The 25,369-nt window shown below is 47.1% G+C and overlaps 1 protein-coding gene across 1 annotated transcript in view; it reads left to right on the forward strand.

Annotated features, from left to right (window-relative positions):
• Positions 1–25,369, forward strand: part of kif1aa (kinesin family member 1Aa) — a 200,357-nt gene that overhangs the window by 37,414 nt on the left and 137,574 nt on the right. Inside the window, exons 3-6 of the mRNA XM_052525192.1 lie at positions 16,018–16,091; positions 18,408–18,590; positions 20,908–20,976; positions 24,285–24,463. Of these exons, the coding sequence (XP_052381152.1) occupies positions 16,018–16,091; positions 18,408–18,590; positions 20,908–20,976; positions 24,285–24,463 (505 nt within the window). The remainder of the gene's footprint in view (positions 1–16,017; positions 16,092–18,407; positions 18,591–20,907; positions 20,977–24,284; positions 24,464–25,369) is intronic.

Consider the following 25,369-nt stretch of genomic DNA (forward strand, 5'->3'; position numbering starts at 1 on the left):
TTTTCATTACCTCTGTGTTTACATCCTCTGTGTTTACATCCTCTGTGTTTACATCCTCTGTGTTTACATCCTCTGTGTTTACATCCTCTGTGTTTACATCCTCTGTGTTTACATCCTCTGTGTTTACTGTGTCACAAAACAAACCCAGAACCAGATTGACTGAAACGAGATGGACAAGAGAGCACCAGAGCAGAGACTGATACAGCTTCACCACTTCCTCGGTGTGATAAAACCAGGTTAGAGTAGAGCGTAGAGTCTGGTAGCAAGCAGTGATTAAAAAATTGACACTTAGTAGTCACAGTTGCTCTTTGAGATCAGCTGCTGGGTAATTGGCTGGCTGTGAGCGGCCCATCCCATCCCAGTTTCCATGACACCTTCTGGTTCTGTGTAGCTGCCAACAGGGGTCACTTGTAGACTGAGCTGTAGTCTACAGTACACTTCTCCACTGTATACTGTCTACTGATGACCGGTCTAACCCTGTAGCGATATCAAAACAACACCAGGGTCAAACCACCGACACCTGCCAGGCTGCCACGTTTTACCTGCATTAAAGAGCTATAATGTACAGCAGTGGTAAAATCTTTATACGTAGTTTGGGAATTAGAAACAAATGTTGCTTGTGCAAGCTAGTATTATGCTAGAAGTCTATCACAAGAGAATACTGTCGAAGTAGCGTATGGTTCTTCTGACTAGACTAGACATCATGAGAGGTGAAGGGGGAGGAGGGTCCTCTGACTAGACTAGACATCATGAGAGATGAGGTGGGGGAGGAGGGTCCTCTGACTAGACTAGACATCATGAGAGATGAAGGGGGAGGAGGGTCCTCTGACTAGACTAGACATCATGAGAGGTGATGGGGAGGAGGGTCCTCTGACTAGACTAGACATCATGAGAGATGAAGGGGAGGAGGGTCCTCTGACTAGACTAGACATCATGAGAGGTGATGGGGGAGGAGGAGGGTCCTCTGACTAGACATCATGAGAGATGAAGGGGGAGGAGGGTCCTCTGACTAGACTAGACATCATGAGAGATGAAGGGGAGGAGGGTCCTCTGACTAGACTAGACATCATGAGAGGTGATGGGGGAGGAGGAGGGTCCTCTGACTAGACATCATGAGAGATGAAGGGGGAGGAGGGTCCTCTGACTAGACTAGACATCATGAGAGGTGATGGGGGAGGAGGGTCCTCTGACTAGACTAGACATCATGAGAGAGATGAAGGGGGAGGAGGGTCCTCTGACTAGACTAGACATCATGAGAGGTGATGGGGGGGTCCTCTGACTAGACTAGACATCATGAGAGATGAAGGGGAGGAGGGTCCTCTGACTAGACTAGACATCATGAGAGGTGAAGGGGGAGGAGGGTCCTCTGACTAGACTAGACATCATGAGAGATGATGGGGAGGAGGAGGGTCCTCTGACTAGACTAGACATCATGAGAGGTGAAGGGGGAGGAGGGTCCTCTGACTAGACTAGACATCATGAGAGGTGGTGGGGGGTCCTCTGACTAGACTAGACATCATGAGAGGTGAAGGGGAGGAGGGTCCTCTGACTAGACTAGACATCATGAGAGGTGGTGGGGGGGTCCTCTGACTAGACTAGACATCATGAGAGGTGAAGGGGGAGGAGGGTCCTCTGACTAGACTAGACATCATGAGAGGTGGTGGGGGGTCCTCTGACTAGACTAGACATCATGAGAGATGAAGGGGAGGAGGGTCCTCTGACTAGACTAGACATCATGAGAGGTGAAGGGGGAGGAGGGTCCTCTGACTAGACTAGACATCATGAGAGGTGATGGGGGAGGAGGGTCCTCTGACTAGACTAGACATCATGAGAGGTGAAGGGGGAGGAGGGTCCTCTGACTAGACTAGACATCATGAGAGGTGATGGGGGAGGAGGGTCCTCTGACTAGACTAGACATCATGAGAGATGAAGGGGGAGGAGGGTCCTCTGACTAGACTAGACATCATGAGAGGTGATGGGGGAGGAGGGTCCTCTGTTTCTGTCTCCCAGACATGGTCTGTTTCTAGTTCCCAGACATGGTCTGTTTCTGTCTCCCAGACATGGTCTGTTTCTGTCTCCCAGACATGGTCTGTTTCTGTCTCCCAGACATGGTCTGTTTCTAGTTCCCAGACATGGTCTGTTTCTGTCTCCCAGACATGGTCTGTTTCTGTCTCCCAGACATGGTCTGTTTCTGTCTCCCAGACATGGTCTGTTTCTAGTTCCCAGACATGGTCTGTTTCTAGTTCCCAGACATGGTCTGTTTCTGTCTCCCAGACATGGTCTGTTTCTGTCTCCCAGACATGGTCTGTTTCTGTCTCCCAGACATGGTCTGTTTCTGTCTCCCAGACATGGTCTGTTTCTGTCTCCCAGACATGATCTGTTTCTGTCTCCCAGACATGGTCTGTTTCTAGTTCCCAGACATGGTCTGTTTCTGTCTCCCAGACATGGTCTGTTTCTGTCTCCCAGACATGGTCTGTTTCTGTCTCCCAGACATGGTCTGTTTCTAGTTCCCAGACATGGTCTGTTTCTGTCTCCCAGACATGGTCTGTTTCTAGTTCCCAGACATGGTCTGTTTCTGTCTCCCAGACATGGTCTGTTTCTGTCTCCCAGACATGGCCTGTTTCTGTCTCCCAGACATGGTCTGTTTCTGTCTCCCAGACATGGTCTGTTTCTAGTTCCCAGACATGGTCTGTTTCTAGTTCCCAGACATGGTCTGTTTCTGTCTCCCAGACATGGTCTGTTTCTGTCTCCCAGACATGGTCTGTTTCTGTCTCCCAGACATGGCCTGTTTCTGTCTCCCAGACATGGTCTGTTTCTGTCTCCCAGACATGGTCTGTTTCTGTCTCCCAGACATGGTCTGTTTCTGTCTCCCAGACATGGTCTGTTTCTAGTTCCCAGACATGGTCTGTTTCTGTCTCCCAGACATGGTCTGTTTCTGTCTCCCAGACATGGTCTGTTTCTGTCTCCCAGACATGGTCTGTTTCTAGTTCCCAGACATGGTCTGTTTCTAGTTCCCAGACATGGCCTGTTTCTAGTTCCCAGACATGGTCTGTTTCTGTCTCCCAGACATGGTCTGTTTCTGTCTCCCAGACATGGTCTGTTTCTGTCTCCCAGACATGATCTGTTTCTGTCTCCCAGACATGGTCTGTTTCTAGTTCCCAGACATGGTCTGTTTCTGTCTCCCAGACATGGTCTGTTTCTGTCTCCCAGACATGGTCTGTTTCTGTCTCCCAGACATGGTCTGTTTCTGTCTCCCAGACATGATCTGTTTCTGTCTCCCAGACATGATCTGTTTCTGTCTCCCAGACATGGTCTGTTTCTAGTTCCCAGACATGGTCTGTTTCTGTCTCCCAGACATGGTCTGTTTCTAGTTCCCAGACATGGTCTGTTTCTGTCTCCCAGACATGGTCTGTTTCTGTCTCCCAGACATGGTCTGTTTCTGTCTCCCAGACATGGTCTGTTTCTGTCTCCCAGACATGGTCTGTTTCTGTCTCCCAGACATGGTCTGTTTCTGTCTCCCAGACATGGTCTGTTTCTGTCTCCCAGACATGGTCTGTTTCTGTCTCCCAGACATGGCCTGTTTCTGTCTCCCAGACATGGTCTGTTTCTGTCTCCCAGACATGGTCTGTTTCTAGTTCCCAGACATGGTCTGTTTCTGTCTCCCAGACATGGTCTGTTTCTGTCTCCCAGACATGGTCTGTTTCTGTCTCCCAGACATGGTCTGTTTCTGTCTCCCAGACATGGTCTGTTTCTGTCTCCCAGACATGGTCTGTTTCTGTCTCCCAGACATGGTCTGTTTCTAGTTCCCAGACATGGTCTGTTTCTGTCTCCCAGACATGGTCTGTTTCTGTCTCCCAGACATGGTCTGTTTCTGTCTCCCAGACATGGTCTGTTTCTGTCTCCCAGACATGGTCTGTTTCTGTCTCCCAGACAGACATGGTCTGTTTCTGTCTCCCAGACATGGTCTGTTTCTGTCTCCCAGACATGGTCTGTTTCTGTCTCCCAGACATGGTCTGTTTCTGTCTCCCAGACATGGTCTGTTTCTAGTTCCCAGACATGGTCTGTTTCTGTCTCCCAGACATGGTCTGTTTCTGTCTCCCAGACATGGTCTGTTTCTAGTTCCCAGACATGGTCTGTTTCTGTCTCCCAGACATGGTCTGTTTCTGTCTCCCAGACATGGTCTGTTTCTGTCTCCCAGACATGGTCTGTTTCTAGTTCCCAGACATGGTCTGTTTCTGTCTCCCAGACATGGTCTGTTTCTAGTTCCCAGACATGGTCTGTTTCTGTCTCCCAGACATGGTCTGTTTCTGTCTCCCAGACATGGCCTGTTTCTGTCTCCCAGACATGGTCTGTTTCTGTCTCCCAGACATGGTCTGTTTCTGTCTCCCAGACATGGCCTGTTTCTGTCTCCCAGACATGGTCTGTTTCTGTCTCCCAGACATGGTCTGTTTCTGTCTCCCAGACATGGTCTGTTTCTGTCTCCCAGACATGGTCTGTTTCTGTCTCCCAGACATGGTCTGTTTCTGTCTCCCAGACATGGTCTGTTTCTGTCTCCCAGACATGGTCTGTTTCTGTCTCCCAGACATGGTCTGTTTCTGTCTCCCAGACATGGTCTGTTTCTAGTTCCCAGACATGGTCTGTTTCTGTCTCCCAGACATGGTCTGTTTCTGTCTCCCAGACATGGTCTGTTTCTGTCTCCCAGACATGGTCTGTTTCTGTCTCCCAGACATGGCCTGTTTCTAGTTCCCAGACATGGTCTGTTTCTGTCTCCCAGACATGGTCTGTTTCTAGTTCCCAGACATGGTCTGTTTCTGTCTCCCAGACATGGTCTGTTTCTGTCTCCCAGACATGGTCTGTTTCTGTCTCCCAGACATGGTCTGTTTCTGTCTCCCAGACATGGTCTGTTTCTAGTTCCCAGACATGGTCTGTTTCTGTCTCCCAGACATGGTCTGTTTCTGTCTCCCAGACATGGTCTGTTTATGTCTCCCAGACATGGTCTGTTTATGTCTCCCAGACATGGTCTGTTTCTGTCTCCCAGACAGACATGGTCTGTTTCTGTCTCCCAGACATGGTCTGTTTCTGTCTCCCAGACATGGTCTGTTTCTAGTTCCCAGACATGGTCTGTTTCTGTCTCCCAGACATGGTCTGTTTCTGTCTCCCAGACATGGTCTGTTTCTGTCTCCCAGACATGGTCTGTTTCTGTCTCCCAGACATGGCCTGTTTCTAGTTCCCAGACATGGTCTGTTTCTGTCTCCCAGACATGGTCTGTTTCTAGTTCCCAGACATGGTCTGTTTCTGTCTCCCAGACATGGTCTGTTTCTGTCTCCCAGACATGGTCTGTTTCTAGTTCCCAGACATGGTCTGTTTCTGTCTCCCAGACATGGTCTGTTTCTGTCTCCCAGACATGGTCTGTTTCTGGTTCCCAGACATGGTCTGTTTCTGTCTCCCAGACATGGTCTGTTTCTGTCTCCCAGACATGGCCTGTTTCTAGTTCCCAGACATGGTCTGTTTCTGTCTCCCAGACATGGTCTGTTTCTAGTTCCCAGACATGGTCTGTTTCTGTCTCCCAGACATTTTCTGTTTCTGTCTCCCAGACATGGTCTGTTTCTGTCTCCCAGACATTTTCTGTTTCTGTCTCCCAGACATGGTCTGTTTCTGTCTCCCAGACATGGTCTGTTTTTAGGTCCCAAACATGGTCTGTTTCTGTCTCCCAGACATGGTCTGTTTCTATTTCCCAGACATGGTCTGTTTCTAGGGCCCAGACATGGTCTGTTCTAGTTCCCAGACATGGTCTGTTTCTAGTTCCCAGACATGGTCTGTTCTAGTTCCCAGACATGGTCTGTTTCTATGGCCCAGACATGGTCTGTTCTAGTTCCCAGACATGGTCTGTTTCTAGTTCCCAGGCATGGTCTGTTTCTAGTTCCCAGACATGGTCTGTTTCTAGTTCCCAGGCATGGTCTGTTTCTAGTTCCCAGACATGGTCTGTTTCTAGTTCCCAGACATGGTCTGTTTCTAGTTCCCAGACATGGTCTGTTCTAGTTCCCAGGCATGGTCTGTTTCTATTTCCCAGACATGGTCTGTTTCTAGTTCCCAGACATGGTCTGTTCTAGTTCCCAGACATGGTCTGTTTCTATCTTATTGTTCTACTTTTTACTACCTTCAGCTGAAAATAACTACTTTTGGAAACTAGATAAATGTCGTAGTCAATAGCTACATAAGAGCGACTAAATAGCGTAATCACAGGTGTTAATCTGGACATTATTTATTGATGCACTTTGTACTGTAAAGTGATTATGAAGACTATCCAAACTATATCCTATTTTGTTTAATTGTACCTTTATTTAACTAGGCAAGTCAGTTAAGAACAAATTTGCTCAGGGACAGAACAGATATTCACCTCGTCAGCCCGGGGATTTGATCTTGCAACCTATGGCCAAAATACATTTAAAAGACTGTGAAAATATGTTGTTGTTTATTTATTTATTTTTATTTTCAACTTCTTGTGCTTACTGGGATAGAATTACATATAAAACATGAATTAAAGGATCTCTTTGTTTGAATAAACAGTGTATGTGCCAATGTCTGTTGTGCTAAAAGTTTATTGAAGTATACTTAAAGGAGAGGACACAACATGAAGACTGATTGTACAGAATCAGCTCTGGGAACCGTTGTGTCTGTGCTGGTAAAGAACTGGAGCCCTGCCGGCACAGGAAATAGTTGATTAAAAGCATCCCCAGGGAAACCGGAGTGACCCCTGCTGGGATCTCATTTCACTGGGATTGATCCATCTGAGATTGCTGGTCTGCGTCCCAAAGAGAACCGTACTCCCTGGGTAGTGCACTACGCCTGACGCGGGCCCACCTCTCTATTAGGAGGCTCATAGAATGTCTCACAGAGAGGAGGTGAGAGAAATTAATATATCATCCATCCTTTTGATTAGGGTTAGGGTTAGGGTTAGGGTTAGAGTTAGGCTTAGTGTTAGGGGTTAGGGTTAGGCTTAGTGTTAGGGGTTAGGGTTAGGGTTAGGGTTAGGGTTAGGGTTAGGGTTAGGCTTAGTGTTAGGGGTTAGGGTTAGGGTTAGGGTTAGGGTTAGTGTTAGGGTTAGGCTTAGTGTTAGGGGTTAGGGTTAGGGTTAGGGTTAGGGTTAGTGTTAGGGTTAGGCTTAGTGTTAGGGGTTAGGGTTAGGGTTAGGGTTAGGGTTAGGGTTAGGGTTAGGCTTAGTGTTAGGGGTTAGGGTTAGGGTTAGGGTTAGGGTTAGTGTTTGGGTTAGGCTTAGTGTTAGGGGTTAGGGTTAGTGTTAGGGTTAGGGTTAGGGTTAGGCTTAGTGTTAGGGGTTAGGGTTAGTGTTGGGGTTAGGGTTAGGGTTAGTGTTAGGGTTAGGCTTAGTGTTAGGGGTTAGGGTTAGTGTTGGGGTTAGGCTTAGTGTTTTGGGTTAGGTTAGTGTTAGGGTTAGGGTTAGGGTTAGGGTTAGTGTTAGGGTTAGGCTTAGTGTTAGGGGTTAGGGTCAGTGTTGGGGCTAGGGTTAGGCTTAGTGTTAGGGGTTAGGGGTTAGGGGTTAGGGTTAGTGTTAGGGTTAGGCTTAGTGTTAGGGGTTAGGGTTAGTGTTAGGGTTAGGCTTAATGTTAGGGGTTAGGGGTTAGGGTTAGTGTTAGGGTTAGGGTTAGTGTTAGGGTTAGTGTTAGGATTAGGGTTAGGCTTAGTGTTAGGGTTAGGCTTAATGTTAGGGGTTAGGGGTTAGGGTTAGTGTTAGGGTTAGTGTTAGTGTTAGTGTTAGTGTTAGTGTTAGTGTTAGTGTTAGTGTTAGGGTTAGGGTTAGTGTTAGTGTTAGTGTTAGGGTTAGGCTTAGTGTTAGTGTTAGTGTTAGGGTTAGGGTTAGGGTTAGTGTTAGGGTTAGGGTTAGGTTAGTGTTAGTGTTAGGCTTAGTGTTAGTGTTAGTGTTAGTGTTAGGGTTAGGTTAGGGTTAGTGTTAGTGTTAGGGTTAGGCTTAGTGTTAGTGTTAGTGTTAGGGTTAGGGCTAGGGTTAGGGTTAGTGTTAGTGTTAGGGCTAGGGTTAGGCTTAGTGTTAGGGGTTAGGGGTTAGGGTTAGTGTTAGGGTTAGGGCTAGGGTTAGGGTTAGTGTTTGTCTCCATGCCTGTGGATTAAGGCTGCTGTGGTGACAGGATGTGCTTGGGGTTAGGGTTAGGGTTAGTGTTAGGGTTAGGGTTAGGGTTAGTGTTAGGGTTAGTGTTAGTGTTAGTGTTAGGTTAGGCTTAGTGTTAGTGTTAGTGTTAGTGTTAGTGTTAGTGTTAGGGTTAGGGTTAGGGTTAGTGTTAGTGTTAGTGTTAGGGTTAGGCTTAGTGTTAGTGTTAGTGTTAGGGTTAGGGTTAGTGTTAGGGTTAGGGTTAGTGTTAGGCTTAGTGTTAGGGGTTAGGGGTTAGGGTTAGTGTTAGGGGTTAGGGTTAGGGTTAGGGTTAGGGTTAGTGTTAGTGTTAGGGTTAGGGCTAGGGTTAGTGTTTGTCTCCATGCCTGTGGATTAAGGCTGCTGTGGTGACAGGATGTGCTTGGGGTTAGGGTTAGTGTTAGTGTTAGTGTTAGGGTTAGGTTAGGGTTAGGGTTAGTGTTAGGTTAGGGCTAGGGTTAGGGTTAGTGTTTGTCTCCATGCCTGTGGATTAAGGCTGCTGTGGTGACAGGATGTGCTTGGGGTTAGGGTTAGTGTTTGTCTCCATGCCTGTGGATTAAGGCTGCTGTGGTGACAGGATGTGCTTGGGGTTAGGGTTAGGGTTAGTGTTAGGGTTAGGGTTAGTGTTAGGGTTAGGGTTAGGGTTAGTGTTAGTGTTAGTGTTAGGGTTAGGGTTAGGGTTAGTGTTAGGGTTAGGGTTAGGGTTAGGGTTAGTGTTAGTGTTAGTGTTAGGTTAGGCTTAGTGTTAGTGTTAGGGTTAGGGTTAGGTTAGGTTAGGGGTTAGTGTTAGGTTAGGGCTAGGGTTAGGCTTAGTGTTAGGGGTTAGGGTTAGTGTTAGGGGTTAGGGTTAGGGTTAGGGTTAGTGTTAGTGTTAGGGTTAGGGCTAGGGTTAGTGTTAGGGTTAGGGTTAGGGTTAGTGTTAGTGTTAGTGTTAGGTTAGGCTAGGGTTAGGGTTAGTGTTTGTCTCCATGCCTGTGGATTAAGGCTGCTGTGGTGACAGGATGTGCTTGGGGTTAGGGTTAGGGTTAGTGTTAGGGTTAGTGTTAGGGTTAGGGTTAGGGTTAGGGTTAGTGTTAGTGTTAGGGTTAGGGCTAGGGTTAGGGTTAGTGTTTGTCTCCATGCCTGTGGATTAAGGCTGCTGTGGTGACAGGATGTGCTTGGGGTTAGGGTTAGGGTTAGGGGTTAGGGTTAGGTTAGGGTTAGGGTTAGTGTTAGGGTTAGGGTTAGGGTTAGTGTTAGTGTTAGGTTAGGGCTAGGGTTAGGGTTAGTGTTTGTCTCCATGCCTGTGGATTAAGGCTGCTGTGGTGACAGGATGTGCTTGGGGTTAGGGTTAGTGTTTGTCTCCATGCCTGTGGATTAAGGCTGCTGTGGTGACAGGATGTGCTTGGGGTTAGGGTTAGGGTTAGGGTTAGGGTTAGGGTTAGGGCTAGGGTTAGTGTTTGTCTCCATGCCTGTGGATTAAGGCTGCTGTGGTGACAGGATGTGCTTGGGGTTAGGGTTAGGGTTAGTGTTAGGGTTAGGCTTAGTGTTAGGGTTAGGGCTAGGGTTAGTGTTTGTCTCCATGCCTGTGGATTAAGGCTGCTGTGGTGACAGGATGTGCTTGGGGTTAGGGTTAGTGTTTGTCTCCATGCCTGTGGATTAAGGCTGCTGTGGTGACAGGATGTGCTTGGGGTTAGGGTTAGTGTTTGTGTTTGTCTCCATGCCTGTGGATTAAGGCTGCTGTGGTGACAGGATGTGCTTGGGGTAGCTGTCTGAGTTTTTATGGGTTCACTGTATGCATGTTTTGTGAAGATATTTTAAGGTGTATTGTATTTGTATCCATCTCCTCGATCATCCGGTCCAGACTTCTCTAGTTTTGTGAAGATATTTTAAGGTGTATTGTATTTGTATCCATCTCCTCGATCATCCGGTCCAGACTTCTCTAGTTTTGTGAAGGAGTATTGTCTCAGATGCTGCTCTGTGCGTATGTATAATCTGTGGTATAAATAAAATCGATGACCTTCGCGAACGATTAAACTACCAACGGGACATTCAAAACTGTAATATCTTATACTTCACAGAGTCACGGCTGAACGACGACATTATCAACGTACAGCTGGCTGGTTATCCGCAGGATAGAACAGCTGCGTCTCTTAAGACAAGGGGCGGCGGACTGTGTATTTTTTTTTAAATAACAGCTGGTGCACGATATCTAAGTCTTTAGGTTTTGCTCACCTGAGGTAGAGTATCTCATGATAAGCTGTAGACCACACTATCTACAGAGATTTCTTCTGTATTTTTAACAGCTGTCTACATACCACCACAGACTGAGGCTGGCACTAAGACCGCACTCAATGAGCTGTATAAGGCCATAAGCAAACAGGAAAATGCTCATCCAGAAGCATGTTAAATGTGCAACCAGAGGGAAAAAAACTCTGGACCAACTTTACTCCACACACAGAGATGCATACAAAGCTATCCTACTGATTCCACGCAAACATAAGCAGGAAGTACCAGTGACTCGATTAACAAAAAAAAGTGGTCAGATGAAGCAGATGCTAACCTACAGGACTGCTTTGCTAGCACAGACTGGAATATGCTCCCGGGATTCCTCCGTTGGCATTGAGGAGTACACCACATCAGTCATGGGCTTCATCAATAAGTTAATTGATGACGTCGTCCTCACAGTGACCATACGTACATACCACCACCAGAAGCCATGGATTACAGGCAACATCCGCACTGACCTAAAGGGAAGAGCTGCCGCTTTCAAGGAGCGGGACTCTAACCCGGAAGCTTATAAGAAATCCCGCTATGCCCTCAGACGAACCATCAAACAGTCAAAGCGTCAATACAGGACTAAGATCGAATCGTACTACACGGGCTCTGATGCTCGTCAGATGTGGCAGGGCTTGCAAACTATTACAGACTACAAAGGGAAGCACAGCCAAGAGCTACCCAGTGACACGAGCCTTTCAGACGAGCTAAAATACTTCTGTGCTCGCTTCGAGGCAAAATTCACCAAAAAATGCATGAGAGCACCAGCTGTTGCGGAAGACTGTGTGATCCCGCTCTCCGCAGCCGATGTGAGTAAGACGTTTAAACAGGTCAACATTCACAGGGCTGCAGGGCCAGACAGAGGTGGAGGTGTACTGCGAGCATGAGCTGACCAACTGGCAAGTGCCTTCACTGACATTTTCAAACTCTCCCTGTCCGAATCTGTAATAACAACATGTTTTAAGCAGACCACCATAGCCCCTGTGCCCAAGAACACCAAGGAAACCTGCCGAAATGACTACAGACCCGTAGCACTCATGTCTGTAGCCATGAAGTGCTTTGAAAGGCTGGTCATGGCTCACATCAACACCTTTATCCAGAAACCCTAGACCCACTCCAATTTCCATACCGGCCCAACAGATCCACAGATGATGCAATCTCTATTGCACTCCACACTGGCCTTTCCCACCTGGATAAAAGAAACACCTATGTGAGAATGCTGTTCATTGACTACAGCTTAGCATTCAACACCATAGTGCCCTCAAAGCTCATCAATAAGCTAAGGACCCTGTGACTAAACACCTCCCTATTCAACTGGATCCTGGACTTCCTGACGGGCCGCCCCCAGGTGGTAAGGGTAGGTAACAACACATCCGCCACGCTGATCCTCAACACAGGGGCCCCTCAGGGGTGCGTGCTCAGTCCCCTCCTGTACTCCTTGTTCACTCATGACTTCACGGCCAGGCACGACTCCAACACCATCATTAAGTTTGCAGGTGACACAACAGTGGTAGGCCTGATCACGGACAACGACGAGACAGCCTATAGGAAGGAGGTCAGAGACCTGGCCGTGTGGTGCCAGGACAACAACCTCTCCCTCAACGTGATCAAGACAAAGGAGATGATTGTGGACTACAGGAAAAAGAGGACCGAGCACGCCCCCATTCTTATCAACAGGGCTGCAGTGGAGCAGGTTGAGAGCTTCAAGTTCCTTGGTGTTCCTTGGTGTCCACATCACCAACGCATAGTCACTTTAATTACTCTACCTACATGTACATATTACCTCAATTACTTTGACTACCCGGTGCCCCCGCACATTGACTCTGAAGTGTTACCTCTATAGCCTCGCTATTGTTATTTTACTTGTAACTTTTATTTCTTATTCTTTTCTTTTTTTAATTGCATTGTTGGTTAAGGGCTCGTAAGTAAGGATTTAACTGTAAGGTCTACCTACACCTGTTTTATTCAGTGCATATGACTACAAATTTGATTTGATTTGGTACCACTGCCCTATGTGGGCAAGGTGGGGAGAGGGAGAGAGTTGTTGGGGAGAGAGAGGTGTTGGAGTTGGGGAGAGAGAGGTGTTGGATTTGGGGAGAGAGAGGTGTTGGATTTGGGGAGAGAGGGGTGTTGGATTTGGGGAGAGAGAGGTGTTGGAGTTGGGGAGAGAGAGGTGTTGGAGTTGGGGAGAGAGGGGTGTTGGAGTTGGGGAGAGAGAGGTGTTGGAGTTGGGGAGAGAGAGGTGAATTACTCAAACAAAGTCACCATGACGTCACATTAGAGGAGATTGAATTTCAAGAAAATGAAGACATTCCATTAAGCATTTGACCTATAATGGAGGTCTATTGAGTGCTGTTGTGAAGGCTTTGGTAGATATGTAGTACATACAAACAGGTGTTCTCTCCGCTGTGAACAATACTTCATAAAACAAGCCGGCTGGTTATCTTCGTCATTTCATCCATTGAGTTGAGCTGACTCATGTTGAGGTGACTAACGTTGAGGTGACTCATGATGAGCTGACTCATGCTGAGCTGACTCATGTTGAGCTGACTCATGTCAAGGTCTCAAAGTCTATTCTCCACAACAAGGTCTATTAAGGTCTATTAAGGTCTATATAAGGTCTGTCTGTCTGTTGTGGAGAACAGACCATGTTGTGGAGAACAGAGCTTGTTGTGGAGAACAGACCTTAAAATATTGCCCAGAATATAACCCATATTACAGTACTGTGGAAAGAGAAACACACACACACACACTCTGTTAGTGTTAGTTTAGGTTCACATCGCTCCACAACGCCTAATCTAGAATGTTAGTTTAGGTTCACATCGCTACACAACGCCTAATCTAGAATGTTAGTTTAGGTTCACATCGCTCCACAACGCCTAATCTAGAATGTTAGTTTAGGTTCACATCGCTACACAACGCCTAATCTAGAATGTTAGTTTAGGTTCACATTGCTCCACAACACCTCATCTAGAATGTTAGTTTAGTTTCACATCGCTCCACAACACCTAATCTAGAATGTTAGTTTAGGTTCACATCGCTCCACAACGCCTAATCTAGAATGTTAGTTTAGGTTCACATCGCTACACAACGCCTAATCTAGAATGTTAGTTTAGGTTCACATTGCTCCACAACACCTCATCTAGAATGTTAGTTTAGTTTCACATCGCTCCACAACACCTAATCTAGAATGTTAGTTTAGGTTCACATTGCTCCACAACGCCTAATCTAGAATGTTAGTTTAGGTTCACATTGCTCCACAACACCTCATCTAGAATGTTAGTTTAGTTTCACATCGCTCCACAACACCTAATCTAGAATGTTAGTTTAGGTTCACATTGCTCCACAACGCCTAATCTAGAATGTTAGTTTAGGTTCACATTGCTCCACAACGCCTAATCTAGAATGTTAGTTTAGGTTCACATCGCTCCACAACACCTAATCTAGAATGTTAGTTTAGGTTCACATTGCTCCACAACGCCTAATCTAGAATGTTAGTTTAGGTTCACATTGCTCCACAACACCTCATCTAGAATGTTAGTTTAGGTTCACATCGCTCCACAACACCTAATCTAGAATGTTAGTTTAGGTTCACATCGCTCCACAACACCTAATCTAGAATGTTAGTTTAGGTTCACATCGCTCCACAACACCTAATGTAGAATGTTAGTTTAGGTTCACATCGCTCCACAACACCTAATCTAGAATGTTAGTTTAGGTTCACATCGCTCCACAACACCTAATCTAGAATGTTAGTTTAGGTTCACATCGCTCCACAACACCTCATCTAGAATGTTAGTTTAGGTTCACATCGCTCCACAACACCTAATCTAGAATGTTAGTTTAGGTTCACATCGCTCCACAACACCTAATCTAGAATGTTAGTTTAGGTTCACATCGCTCCACAATGCCTAATCTAGAATGTTAGTTTAGGTGCACATTGCTCCACAACACCTAATCTAGAATGTTAGTTTAGGTTCACATCGCTCCACAACACCTAATCTAGAATGTTAGTTTAGGTTCACATCGCTCCACAACACCTAATCTAGAATGTTAGTTTAGGTTCACATCGCTCCACAACACCTAATCTAGAATGTTAGTTTAGGTTCACATCGCTCCACAACACCTAATCTAGAATGTTAGTTTAGGTTCACATCGCTCCACAACACCTAATCTAGAATGTTAGTTTAGGTTCACATCGCTCCACAACACCTAATCTAGAATGTTAGTTTAGGTTCACATCGCTCCACAACACCTAATCTAGAATGTTAGTTTAGGTTCACATCGCTCCACAACACCTAATCTAGAATGTTAGTTTAGGTGCACATCGCTCCACAACACCTAATCTAGAATGTTAGTTTAGGTTCACATTGCTCCACAACACCTAATCTAGAATGTTATCTTAGGTTCACATCATGTGACTTTACAGTGTCCATTCAGTCCAATACACAGACAGGCCTGTTCTGACAGTGTCCATTCAGTCCAATACACAGACAGGCCTGTTCTGACAGTGTCCATCCAGTCCAATACACAGACAGGCCTGTTCTGACAGTGTCCATTCAGTCCAATACACAGACAGGCCTGTTCTGACAGTGTCCATCCAGTCCAATACACAGACAGGCCTGTTCTGACAGTGTCCATCCAGTCCAATACACAGACAGGCCTGTTCTGACAGTGTCCATTCAGTCCAATACACAGACAGGCCTGTTCTGACAGTGTCCATCCAGTCCAATACACAGACAGGCCTGTTCTGACATTGTCCATTCATTCAGTAGTAGCCCAGAGCTCCAGAAAATAACAGATGCTAACAGAAGCTAACCGTCTGTCTGTCTGTACTCTGTAATTGTCCAGAAGGGACCTGTCTGTCTGTCTGTCTGTCTGTCTGTCTGTCTGTCTGTCTGTCTGTCTGTCTGTCTGTCTGTCTGTCTGTCTGTCTGTCTAATTGTCCAGAAGGGAACAGTCTGTCTGTCTAATTGTCCAGAAGGGAACAGTCTGTCTGTCTAATCGTCCAGAAGGGAACAGTCTGTCTGTCTGTCTGTCTAATTGTCCAGAAGGGAACAGTCTGTCTGTCTGTCTGTCTGTCTGTCTGTCTGTCTGTCTAATTGTCCAGAAGGGACCAGTCTGTCTGTAGGTGCTTATGGGAGCAGTGAGCCAGAGACGAAGCACTTTTCCCTCCCTCCCTCCCTCCCTCCCTCCCTCCCCCTCCCTCCCTCCCTCCCTCCCTCCCTCCCTCCCTCCCTCCCTCCCTCCTTCCCTCCCTCCCTCCCTCCCTCCCTCTCCTCCTCAATAGTAGTGTACTATATAGGGAATAGGGCACCGTAGTTTCCTGGTCTAAAGTAGTGCACTACGTAGGGAATAGGGCACCGTAGGTTCCTGGTCTAAAGTAGTGCACTATTTAGGGAATAGGGCACCGTAGGTTCCTGGTCTAAAGTAGTGTACTATGTATAGGGAATAGGGTGCCATTTGGGACACATGCATTCATTCGGACGATCGGTGACCCAGCGACCAGATTTAGTTTCACACAGCAGGTTGACTCTCTCACCCTGTTGACCCTCCTCCTGACTCTACCCCCCCACCCCCTCTCTCTCCGTCGTGTCTTTCAGCCATCCTCAACCCCAAGCAGCCCAAAGAGAACAAGAGCTTCAACTTTGATTACTCGTACTGGTCACATACCTCGGTAAGTACCTGTACCTCTGACTGACTATCTGTGTACTGTATGATACCATACCACCCAGGGAGGAGCACAATACATGCTGATTTTGATTAGACACTCTGATTAGTGTGAACAGGCACAACAGCCTTGAACCGGACTTTTAGTCAGGTTCATTTTCAAGTGAATCAACCTTGTAGTTGCGTCTTGGTTATGTCCTGGTTGACCTTACATTTACATTTACATTTAAGTCATTTAGCAGACGCTCTTATCCAGAGCGACTTACAAATTGGTGCATTCACCTTATGACATCCAGTGGAACAGCCACTTTACAATAGTGCATCTAAAACTTTTAAGGGGGGTGAGAAGGATTACTTTATCCTATCCTAGGTATTCCTTAAAGAGGTGGGGTTTCAGGTGTCTCCGGAAGGTGGTGATTGACTCCGCTGTCCTGGCGTCGTGAGGGAGTTTGTTCCACCATTGGGGGGCCAGAGCAGCGAACAGTTTTGACTGGGCTGAGCGGGAACTGTACTTCCTCAGTGGTAGGGAGGCGAGCAGGCCAGAGGTGGATGAACGCAGTGCCCTTGTTTGTGTGTAGGGCCTGATCAGAGCCTGGAGGTACTGAGGTGCCGTTCCCCTCACAGCTCCGTAGGCAAGCACCATGGTCTTGTAGCGGATGCGAGCTTCAACTGGAAGCCAGTGGAGAGAGCGGAGGAGCGGGGTGACGTGAGAGAACTTGGGAAGGTTGAACACCAGACGGGCTGCGGCGTTCTGGATGAGTTGTAGGGGTTTAATGGCACAGGCAGGGAGCCCAGCCAACAGCGAGTTGCAGTAATCCAGACGGGAGATGACAAGTGCCTGGATTAGGACCTGCGCCGCTTCCTGTGTGAGGCAGGGTCGTACTCTGCGGATGTTGTAGAGCATGAACCTACAGGAACGGGCCACCGCCTTGATGTTAGTTGAGAACGACAGGGTGTTGTCCAGGATCACGCCAAGGTTCTTAGCGCTCTGGGAGGAGGACACAATGGAGTTGTCAACCGTGATGGCGAGATCATGGAACGGGCAGTCCTTCCCGGGAGGAAGAGCAGCTCCGTCTTGCCGAGGTTCAGCTTGAGGTGGTGATCCGTCATCCACACTGATATGTCTGCCAGACATGCAGAGATGCGATTCGCCACCTGGTCATCAGAAGGGGGAAAGGAGAAGATTAATTGTGTGTCGTCTGCATAGCAATGATAGGAGAGACCATGTGAGGTTATGACAGAGCCAAGTGACTTGGTGTATAGCGAGAATAGGAGAGGGCCTAGAACAGAGCCCTGGGGGACACCAGTGGTGAGAGCGCGTGGTGAGGAGACAGATTCTCGCCACGCCACCTGGTAGGAGCGACCTGTCAGGTAGGACGCAATCCAAGCGTGGGCCGCGCCGGAGATGCCCAACTCGGAGAGGGTGGAGAGGAGGATCTGATGGTTCACAGTATCGAAGGCAGCCGATAGGTCTAGAAGGATGAGAGCAGAGGAGAGAGAGTTAGCTTTAGCAGTGCGGAGCGCCTCCGTGATACAGAGAAGAGCAGTCTCAGTTGAATGACTAGTCTTGAAACCTGACTGATTTGGATCAAGAAGGTCATTCTGAGAGAGATAGCGGGAGAGCTGGCCAAGGACGGCACGTTCAAGAGTTTTGGAGAGAAAAGAAAGAAGGGATACTGGTCTGTAGTTGTTGACATCGGAGGGATCGAGTGTAGGTTTTTTCAGAAGGGGTGCAACTCTCGCTCTCTTGAAGACGGAAGGGACGTAGCCAGCGGTCAGGGATGAGTTGATGAGCGAGGTGAGGTAAGGGAGAAGGTCTCCGGAAATGGTCTGGAGAAGAGAGGAGGGGATAGGGTCAAGCGGGCAGGTTGTTGGGCGGCCGGCCGTCACAAGACGCGAGATTTCATCTGGAGAGAGAGGGGAGAAAGAGGTCAGAGCACAGGGTAGGGCAGTGTGAGCAGAACCAGCGGTGTCGTTTGACTTAGCAAACGAGGATCGGATGTCGTCGACCTTCTTTTCAAAATGGTTGACGAAGTCATCTGCAGAGAGGGAGGAGGGGGGGAGGAGGATTCAGGAGGGAGGAGAAGGTGGCAAAGAGCTTCCTAGGGTTAGAGGCAGATGCTTAAAAAGAAACTCCAGCACGCTGGTATTCTAGAACACTCCACAAACAATTCAATGCATCTTTTCACCAAAGCGTCGGTCAATTTCAATGGTTGCCTGACTCTACATGAAGATGGTCCTTATGAATGGTGACCTGACTCTACATGAAGATGGTCCTTATGAATGGTGACCTGACTCACCATGGATAATTGTCTCTCCGCAGCCCGAGGACATCAACTTTGCTGGCCAGCAGCAGGTGTACAAGGACATTGGTGAGGAGATGCTGCTCCATGCCTTCGAGGGATACAACGTCTGTATCTTTGCCTATGGCCAGACCGGATCTGGGAAGTCCTACACCATGATGGGCAAGCCGGACTTGAAGCACCAGGAAGGAATTATCCCTCTGGTATACAGCATATACTGTTACCTCTAACACCAGGGTTACAGCATACACTGTTACCTCTAACACCAGGGTTACAGCATATACTGTTACCTCTAACACCAGGGTTACAACATATACTGTTACCTCTAACACCAGGGTTACAGCATACACTGTTACCTCTAACACCAGGGTTACAGCATATACTGTTACCTCTAACACCAGGGTTACAGCATATACTGTTACCTCTAACACCAGGGTTACAGCATACACTGTTACCTCTAACACCAGGGTTACAGCATATACTGTTACCTCTAACACCAGGGTTACAGCATATACTGTTACCTCTAACACCAGGGTTACAGCATATACTGTTACCTCTAACACCAGGGTTACAGCATATACTGTTACCTCTAACACCAGGGTTACAGCATATACTGTTACCTCTAACACCAGGGTTACAGCACACACTGTTACCTCTAACACCAGGGTTACAGCATATACTGTTACCTCTAACACCAGGGTTACAGCATATACTGTTACCTCTAACACCAGGGTTACAGCATATACTGTTACCTCTAACACCAGGGTTACAGCATATACTGTTACCTCTAACACCAGGGTTACAGCACACACTGTTACCTCTAACACCAGGGTTACAGCATATACTGTTACCTCTAACACCAGGGTTACAGCATATACTGTTACCTCTAACACCAGGGTTACAGCATATACTGTTACCTCTAACACCAGGGTTACAGCATATACTGTTACCTCTAACACCAGGGTTACAACATATACTGTTACCTCTAACACCAGGGTTACAGCATATACTGTTACCTCTAACACCAGGGTTACAGCATATACTGTTACCTCTAACACCAGGGTTACAGCATATACTGTTACCTCTAACACCAGGGTTACAACATATACTGTTACCTCTAACACCAGGGTTACAGCATACACTGTTACCTCTAACACCAGGGTTACAGCATATACTGTTACCTCTAACACCAGGGTTACAGCATATACTGTTACCTCTAACACCAGGGTTACAGCATATACTGTTACCTCTAACACCAGGGTTACAGCATATACTGTTACCTCTAACACCAGGGTTACAGCATATACTGTTACCTCTAACACCAGGGTTACAGCATATACTGTTACCTCTAACACCAGGGTTACAGCATATACTGTTACCTCTAACACCAGGGTTACAGCATATACTGTTACCTCTAACACCAGGGTTACAGCATATACTGTTACCTCTAACACCAGGGTTACAGCATATACTGTTACCTCTAACACCAGGGTTACAGCACACACTGTTACCTCTAACACCAGGGTTACAGCATATACTGTTACCTCTAACACCAGGGTTACAGCATATACTGTTACCTCTAACACCAGGGTTACAGCATATACTGTTACCTCTAACACCAGGGTTACAACATACACTGTTACCTCTAACACCAGGGTTACAGCATATACTGTTACCTCTAACACCAGGGTTACAGCATATACTGTAACCTCTAACACCAGGGTTACAGCATATACTGTAACCTCTAACAGCAGGGTTACAGCATATACTGTTACCTCTAACACCAGGGTTACAGCATATACTGTTACCTCTAACACCAGGGTTACAGCACACACTGTTACCTCTAACACCAGGGTTACAGCATATACTGTTACCTCTAACACCAGGGTTACAGCATATACTGTTACCTCTAACACCAGGGTTACAGCATATACTGTTACCTCTAACACCAGGGTTACAACATACACTGTTACCTCTAACACCAGGGTTACAGCATATACTGTTACCTCTAACACCAGGGTTACAGCATATACTGTTACCTCTAACACCAGGGTTACAGCATATACTGTTACCTCTAACACCAGGGTTACAGCATATACTGTTACCTCTAACACCAGGGTTACAGCATATACTGTTACCTCTAACACCAGGGTTACAGCATATACTGTTACCTCTAACACCAGGGTTGCACAATTCCAGCAAAATCCCTGGTTTTCCTGGTTGGAAGACTCCCAGAATAATGATGGGAATAAGCATAAAATCCTTGAATCCTCCAACCAGGATAGCTGGAAATGTGCATCCCTACTCTAGACCAATCGCACACCGAGCTCTCCATACCTCAACGTAATGTTACACAAATCCCATCTAGGGTGTTGGAAATGAGTGCAAGCTATACTGTGGCGCAACACATTGGATAAATGTGTTATTCGATGTGTTTGTATCTGTCCCTGTACAGATAAACCAGTTATCAATTGATAATAAATGTTCACTGCAAACCCTTTACTTTCTTTCTCCTCTTAGATGTGTGAAGACCTCTTCACCAAGTTCAACGACAGTAATAACGACAATAGCAAGTCGTACTCTGTGGAGGTACGTACAGTTATAGCACAAGGACTCTCTATGTTTTACTGGGCTCCTAACCAACTGTGCTATTTTATTTTATTTTCTTCGCATTGTTCGTAACTTATTTTGGACATAATGTTACTGCTACCTTCTCTTATGACCGAACAGAGATTCAGAACAGCAATTATTCATCTTAAATTGGATGTAGATGTTTTCTTTATATGAGTCCGATGTGAAGAATGCTTTCTCAAGACCAGGCCCAAATCCCCGTCATTCGCGTGAAGAAAAGAACGGGGGAAAAGGTGGAGGAGTGCGGGGTGCCTTGTCAGCGAGTAGGTAAACCACCACTACCATCCGTACTATTGGCCAACGTAAAATCATTGGATAATAAACTGGATGATCTACGATTTAAGACTATTCTACCAACGGGACATTAAAAACTGTAATATCTTATGTTTCACCGAGTTGTTGCTGAACGACGACACGGATAATATAGAGCTGGCTGGTTTTCCGTGCATCGGCAGGACAGAGCAGCTACGCCCGGTAAGACGAGGGGCGGGGGTCAATAACAGCTGGTGTGTGATGTCTAATATTAAAGAAGTCTCAAGGTTTTGCTCGCCTGAGGTAGAGTAACTCATGATAAGCTGTAGACTACACTATCTACCAAGAGAGTTTTCATCTATATTATTCGTAATAGTCTATTTACCACCACAAACCGCTGCTGGCACTAAAACCGCACTCAGTGAGCTGTATAAGGCCACTCAATGAGCTGTATACGGCCACTCAATGAGCTGTATAAGGCCACTCAACCAGCTGTATAAGGCCACTCAACGAGCTGTATAAGGCCACTGAACGAGCTGTATAATGCCACTCAATGAGCTGTATAAGGCCACTCAATGAGCTGTATAATGCCACTGAACGAGCTGTATAATGCCACTCAATGAGCTGTATAAGGCCACTCAACGAGCTGTATAAGGCCACTCAACGAGCTGTATAATGCCACTCAATGAGCTGTATAAGGCCACTCAACGAGCTGTATAAGGCCACTCAACGAGCTGTATAAGGCCACTCAATGAGATGTATAAGGCCACTCAATGAGCTGTATAATGCCACTCAATGAGCTGTATAAGGCCACTCAATGAGCTGTATAAGGCCACTGAACGAGCTGTATAATGCCACTCAACAAGCTGTATAAGGCCACTGAACGAGCTGTATAATGCCACTCAACGAGCTGTATACGGCCACTCAATGAGCTGTATAATGCCACTCAACGAGCTGTATAAGGCCACTGAACGAGCTGTATAAGGCCACTCAACCAGCTGTATAAGGCCATAAGCAAACAGGAACATGCTCATCCAGAAGCAGCGCTCCTAGAGGCCGGGGACTTTAATGCAGGCAAGCTTGATCTGTTTTACATCATTTCTACCAGCATGTCACATGTGCAACCAGAGGAAGAAAACCACATGAAGAAAACTCCACACACAAAGCTCTCCCTCGCCCTCCATTTGGCAAATCTGACCATAATTCTATCCTCTTGATTCCTGCTTACAAGCAAAAACTAAAGCAGGAAGTACCAGTGACTCGCTCAATACGGAAGTGGTCAGATGACGTGGATGCTAAGCTACAGGACTGTTTTGTTAGCACAGACTGGAATATGTTCCAGGATTCATCCAATGGCATTGAGGAGTACACCACCTCAGTCATCGGCTTCATCAATAAGTGCAATTCACTGACATTGAGTGGCTAACCCTTCACTGACATTTTCAACCTCTCCCTGACCATATCTGTAGTACCTACATGTTTCAAGCAGACCACCATAGTCCCTGTGCCCAAGAAAGCGAAGGTAACCTGCCTAAATTATTACCGCACTGTAGCACTCATGTCTGTAGCCATGAAGTGCTTTGAAAGGCTGGTCATGGCTCACATCAACATCATCATCCCGGAAACCCTAGACCAGCTCCAATTCGCATACTGCCCCAACAGATTCACAGATGATGCAATCTCAATCACACTCCACACTGCCCTTTCCCACCTGGATAAAAGGAACACCTATGTGAGAATGCTATTCATTGACTATAGCTCAGCATTCAACACCAAAGTGCCCACAAAGCTCATCAATAAGCTAAGGACCCTGGGACTAAATACCTCCCTCTGCAACTGGATCCTGGACTTTCTGACGGGCCGCCCCCAGGTGGTAAGGGTAGGCAACAACACATCCGCCATGCTGATCGTCAACACTGGGGACCCCTCAGGGGTGCGTGCTTAGTCCCCCCCTGTTCACCCAAGACTGCGCGGCCAGGCTCGACTCCAACACCATCATTAAGTTTGATGATGACACAACAGTGGTAGGCTTGATCACCGAGAACGATGAGACAGCCTATACGGAGGAGGTCAAAGACCTGGCCGTGTGGTGCCAGGACAACAACCTCTCCCTCAATGTGAGCAAGACAAAGGAGCTGATCGTGTACTACAGGAAAAGGAGGGTCGAACAGGGCCCCCATTAACATCGACGGGACTGTAATGGACTATCATGGTCCAAACACACCAAGACAGTCGTGAAGAGGGCATGACAACAATTTTTCCCCTTCACGAGACCAAAAAGATTTGGCATGGGTCCCCAGATCCTCAAAAAGTTCTACAGCTTCACCATTGAGAGCATCCTGACCGGTTGCATCACTGCCTGGTATGGGAACTGCTCTGCCTCCGACCGCAAGGCACTACAGAGGGTAGTGCCTACGGCCCAGTACATCACTGGGGCCAAGCTTCCTGCCATCCAGGACCTATATACTAGGCGGTGTCAGAGGAAGGCCTAAAAAATGATCAAAGACTCCAGTCACCCAAGTCTCTGCTACCGCACGGCAAATAGTACCAGGACGCCAAGTCTAGGTCCAAAAGGCTCCTTAACAGCTTCAACCCCCAAGCCAGTAGACTGCTGAACAATAAATCAAAAGGCCACCTGGACTAATTACTTTGTAAATATTTTATTAACTTAATTTCTTGAACTTTATTGTTGTTTAAGGTAAGTAAGCATTTCTGCACTTCGTCTAACTAGGGCTCTTTCTCAATTAATCTTATCTTCATTCCTTGCATCCTCTCTCCTTACTTCCTAAAAAACACAGTGGAGGGGTAGAACCAAGGTCCCTTCCTTGCATTATGAGAAGGATATGGAGGAGAGAGGAAACAAGGAATTGAAGAACCAGAGACCTACAGGAAACAGGATGTCACCTCTATAGACCAGAGAGGAATTGAAGAAAGACTAGAAAGACCTAGTTGGTAATGTAACACTTTGCCCTCCCCCCTCCCATCCTCCCTCCCTCCCCCTCCCTCCTCCTCAGGTGAGCTACATGGAGATCTACTGTGAGCGTGTGCGTGACCTCCTGAACCCTAAGAACAAGGGGAACCTGCGTGTGAGGGAACACCCCCTGATGGGGCCCTACGTAGAGGACCTGTCCAAGCTGGCCGTCACCTCCTACAACGACATCCAGGACCTCATGGACTCTGGAAACAAGGCCAGGTGAGGGGACAGATGTATGGATGGGTGGGTGGTTGGGTGGATGGATGGGTAGGTGGGTGAGTATTTGGTTGGGTATGTTGGTGGGTGGGGGAATGGATAGGTGGATGGATGGCTGGATGGGTAGGTGGAAGGATGCGTGGGTGGATGGATGGATGGATGGATGGGATGGATGGATGGATGGATGGATGGATGGCTGGGTGGATGGCTGGCTGGGTGGATGGGTGGGTGGAAGGATGCGTGGGTGGATGGATGGATGGATGGATGGATGGATGGATGGATGGATGGCTGGCTGGCTGGCTGGCTGGCTGGGTGGGTGGGTGGATGGATGGGTGGATGGATGGCTGGGTGGGTGGATGGATGGCTGGGTGGGTGCTTGGCACCCCAATGTTGGAACAAGCTTCCCCCTAACGTCAGGACAGCTGCCCATCTTCCCGAAAACATCTGAAAACCCACCTCTTCAATAAGTATCTTGATTAATCCTCACACTTATCGTTTCTTACAAGCACTGACTTTGCTGTCAGTTGATTTATTGAGGAAAAGTTTGACTTACTATGATTGTGGTATGAGGTGGTCTCACATTACGATGAATCCACTAAGTCAGGCTGGACAAGAGTGTCTGAGAAATGACTGTCAATGTAATACTGTGCTGAGTTCAACTGCATACGGGGTGACGGGGTTTCTCGGTAGTTTAAATAGGGTCAATGTTAATGTCTCTTTTCCATAAATCACAGATAACAGTAGCACTTAGAAGGAAGCAACATGTTGATCAAGCATTTAAATGGATTGAAAGTATAGAGAAGGTTTGGGCCCACAGGAGGCTGGTGGCTACTTATTTGGGGAGGATGGGCTTGTGGTAATAGCTGGAACGGAGTCAATGGAATGGCATCAAATACATCAAACATATGA

This window comes from Oncorhynchus keta, chromosome 1 (genome assembly GCF_023373465.1).
Source record: "Oncorhynchus keta strain PuntledgeMale-10-30-2019 chromosome 1, Oket_V2, whole genome shotgun sequence".
Classification (NCBI taxonomy): Eukaryota; Metazoa; Chordata; class Actinopteri; order Salmoniformes; family Salmonidae; genus Oncorhynchus; species Oncorhynchus keta.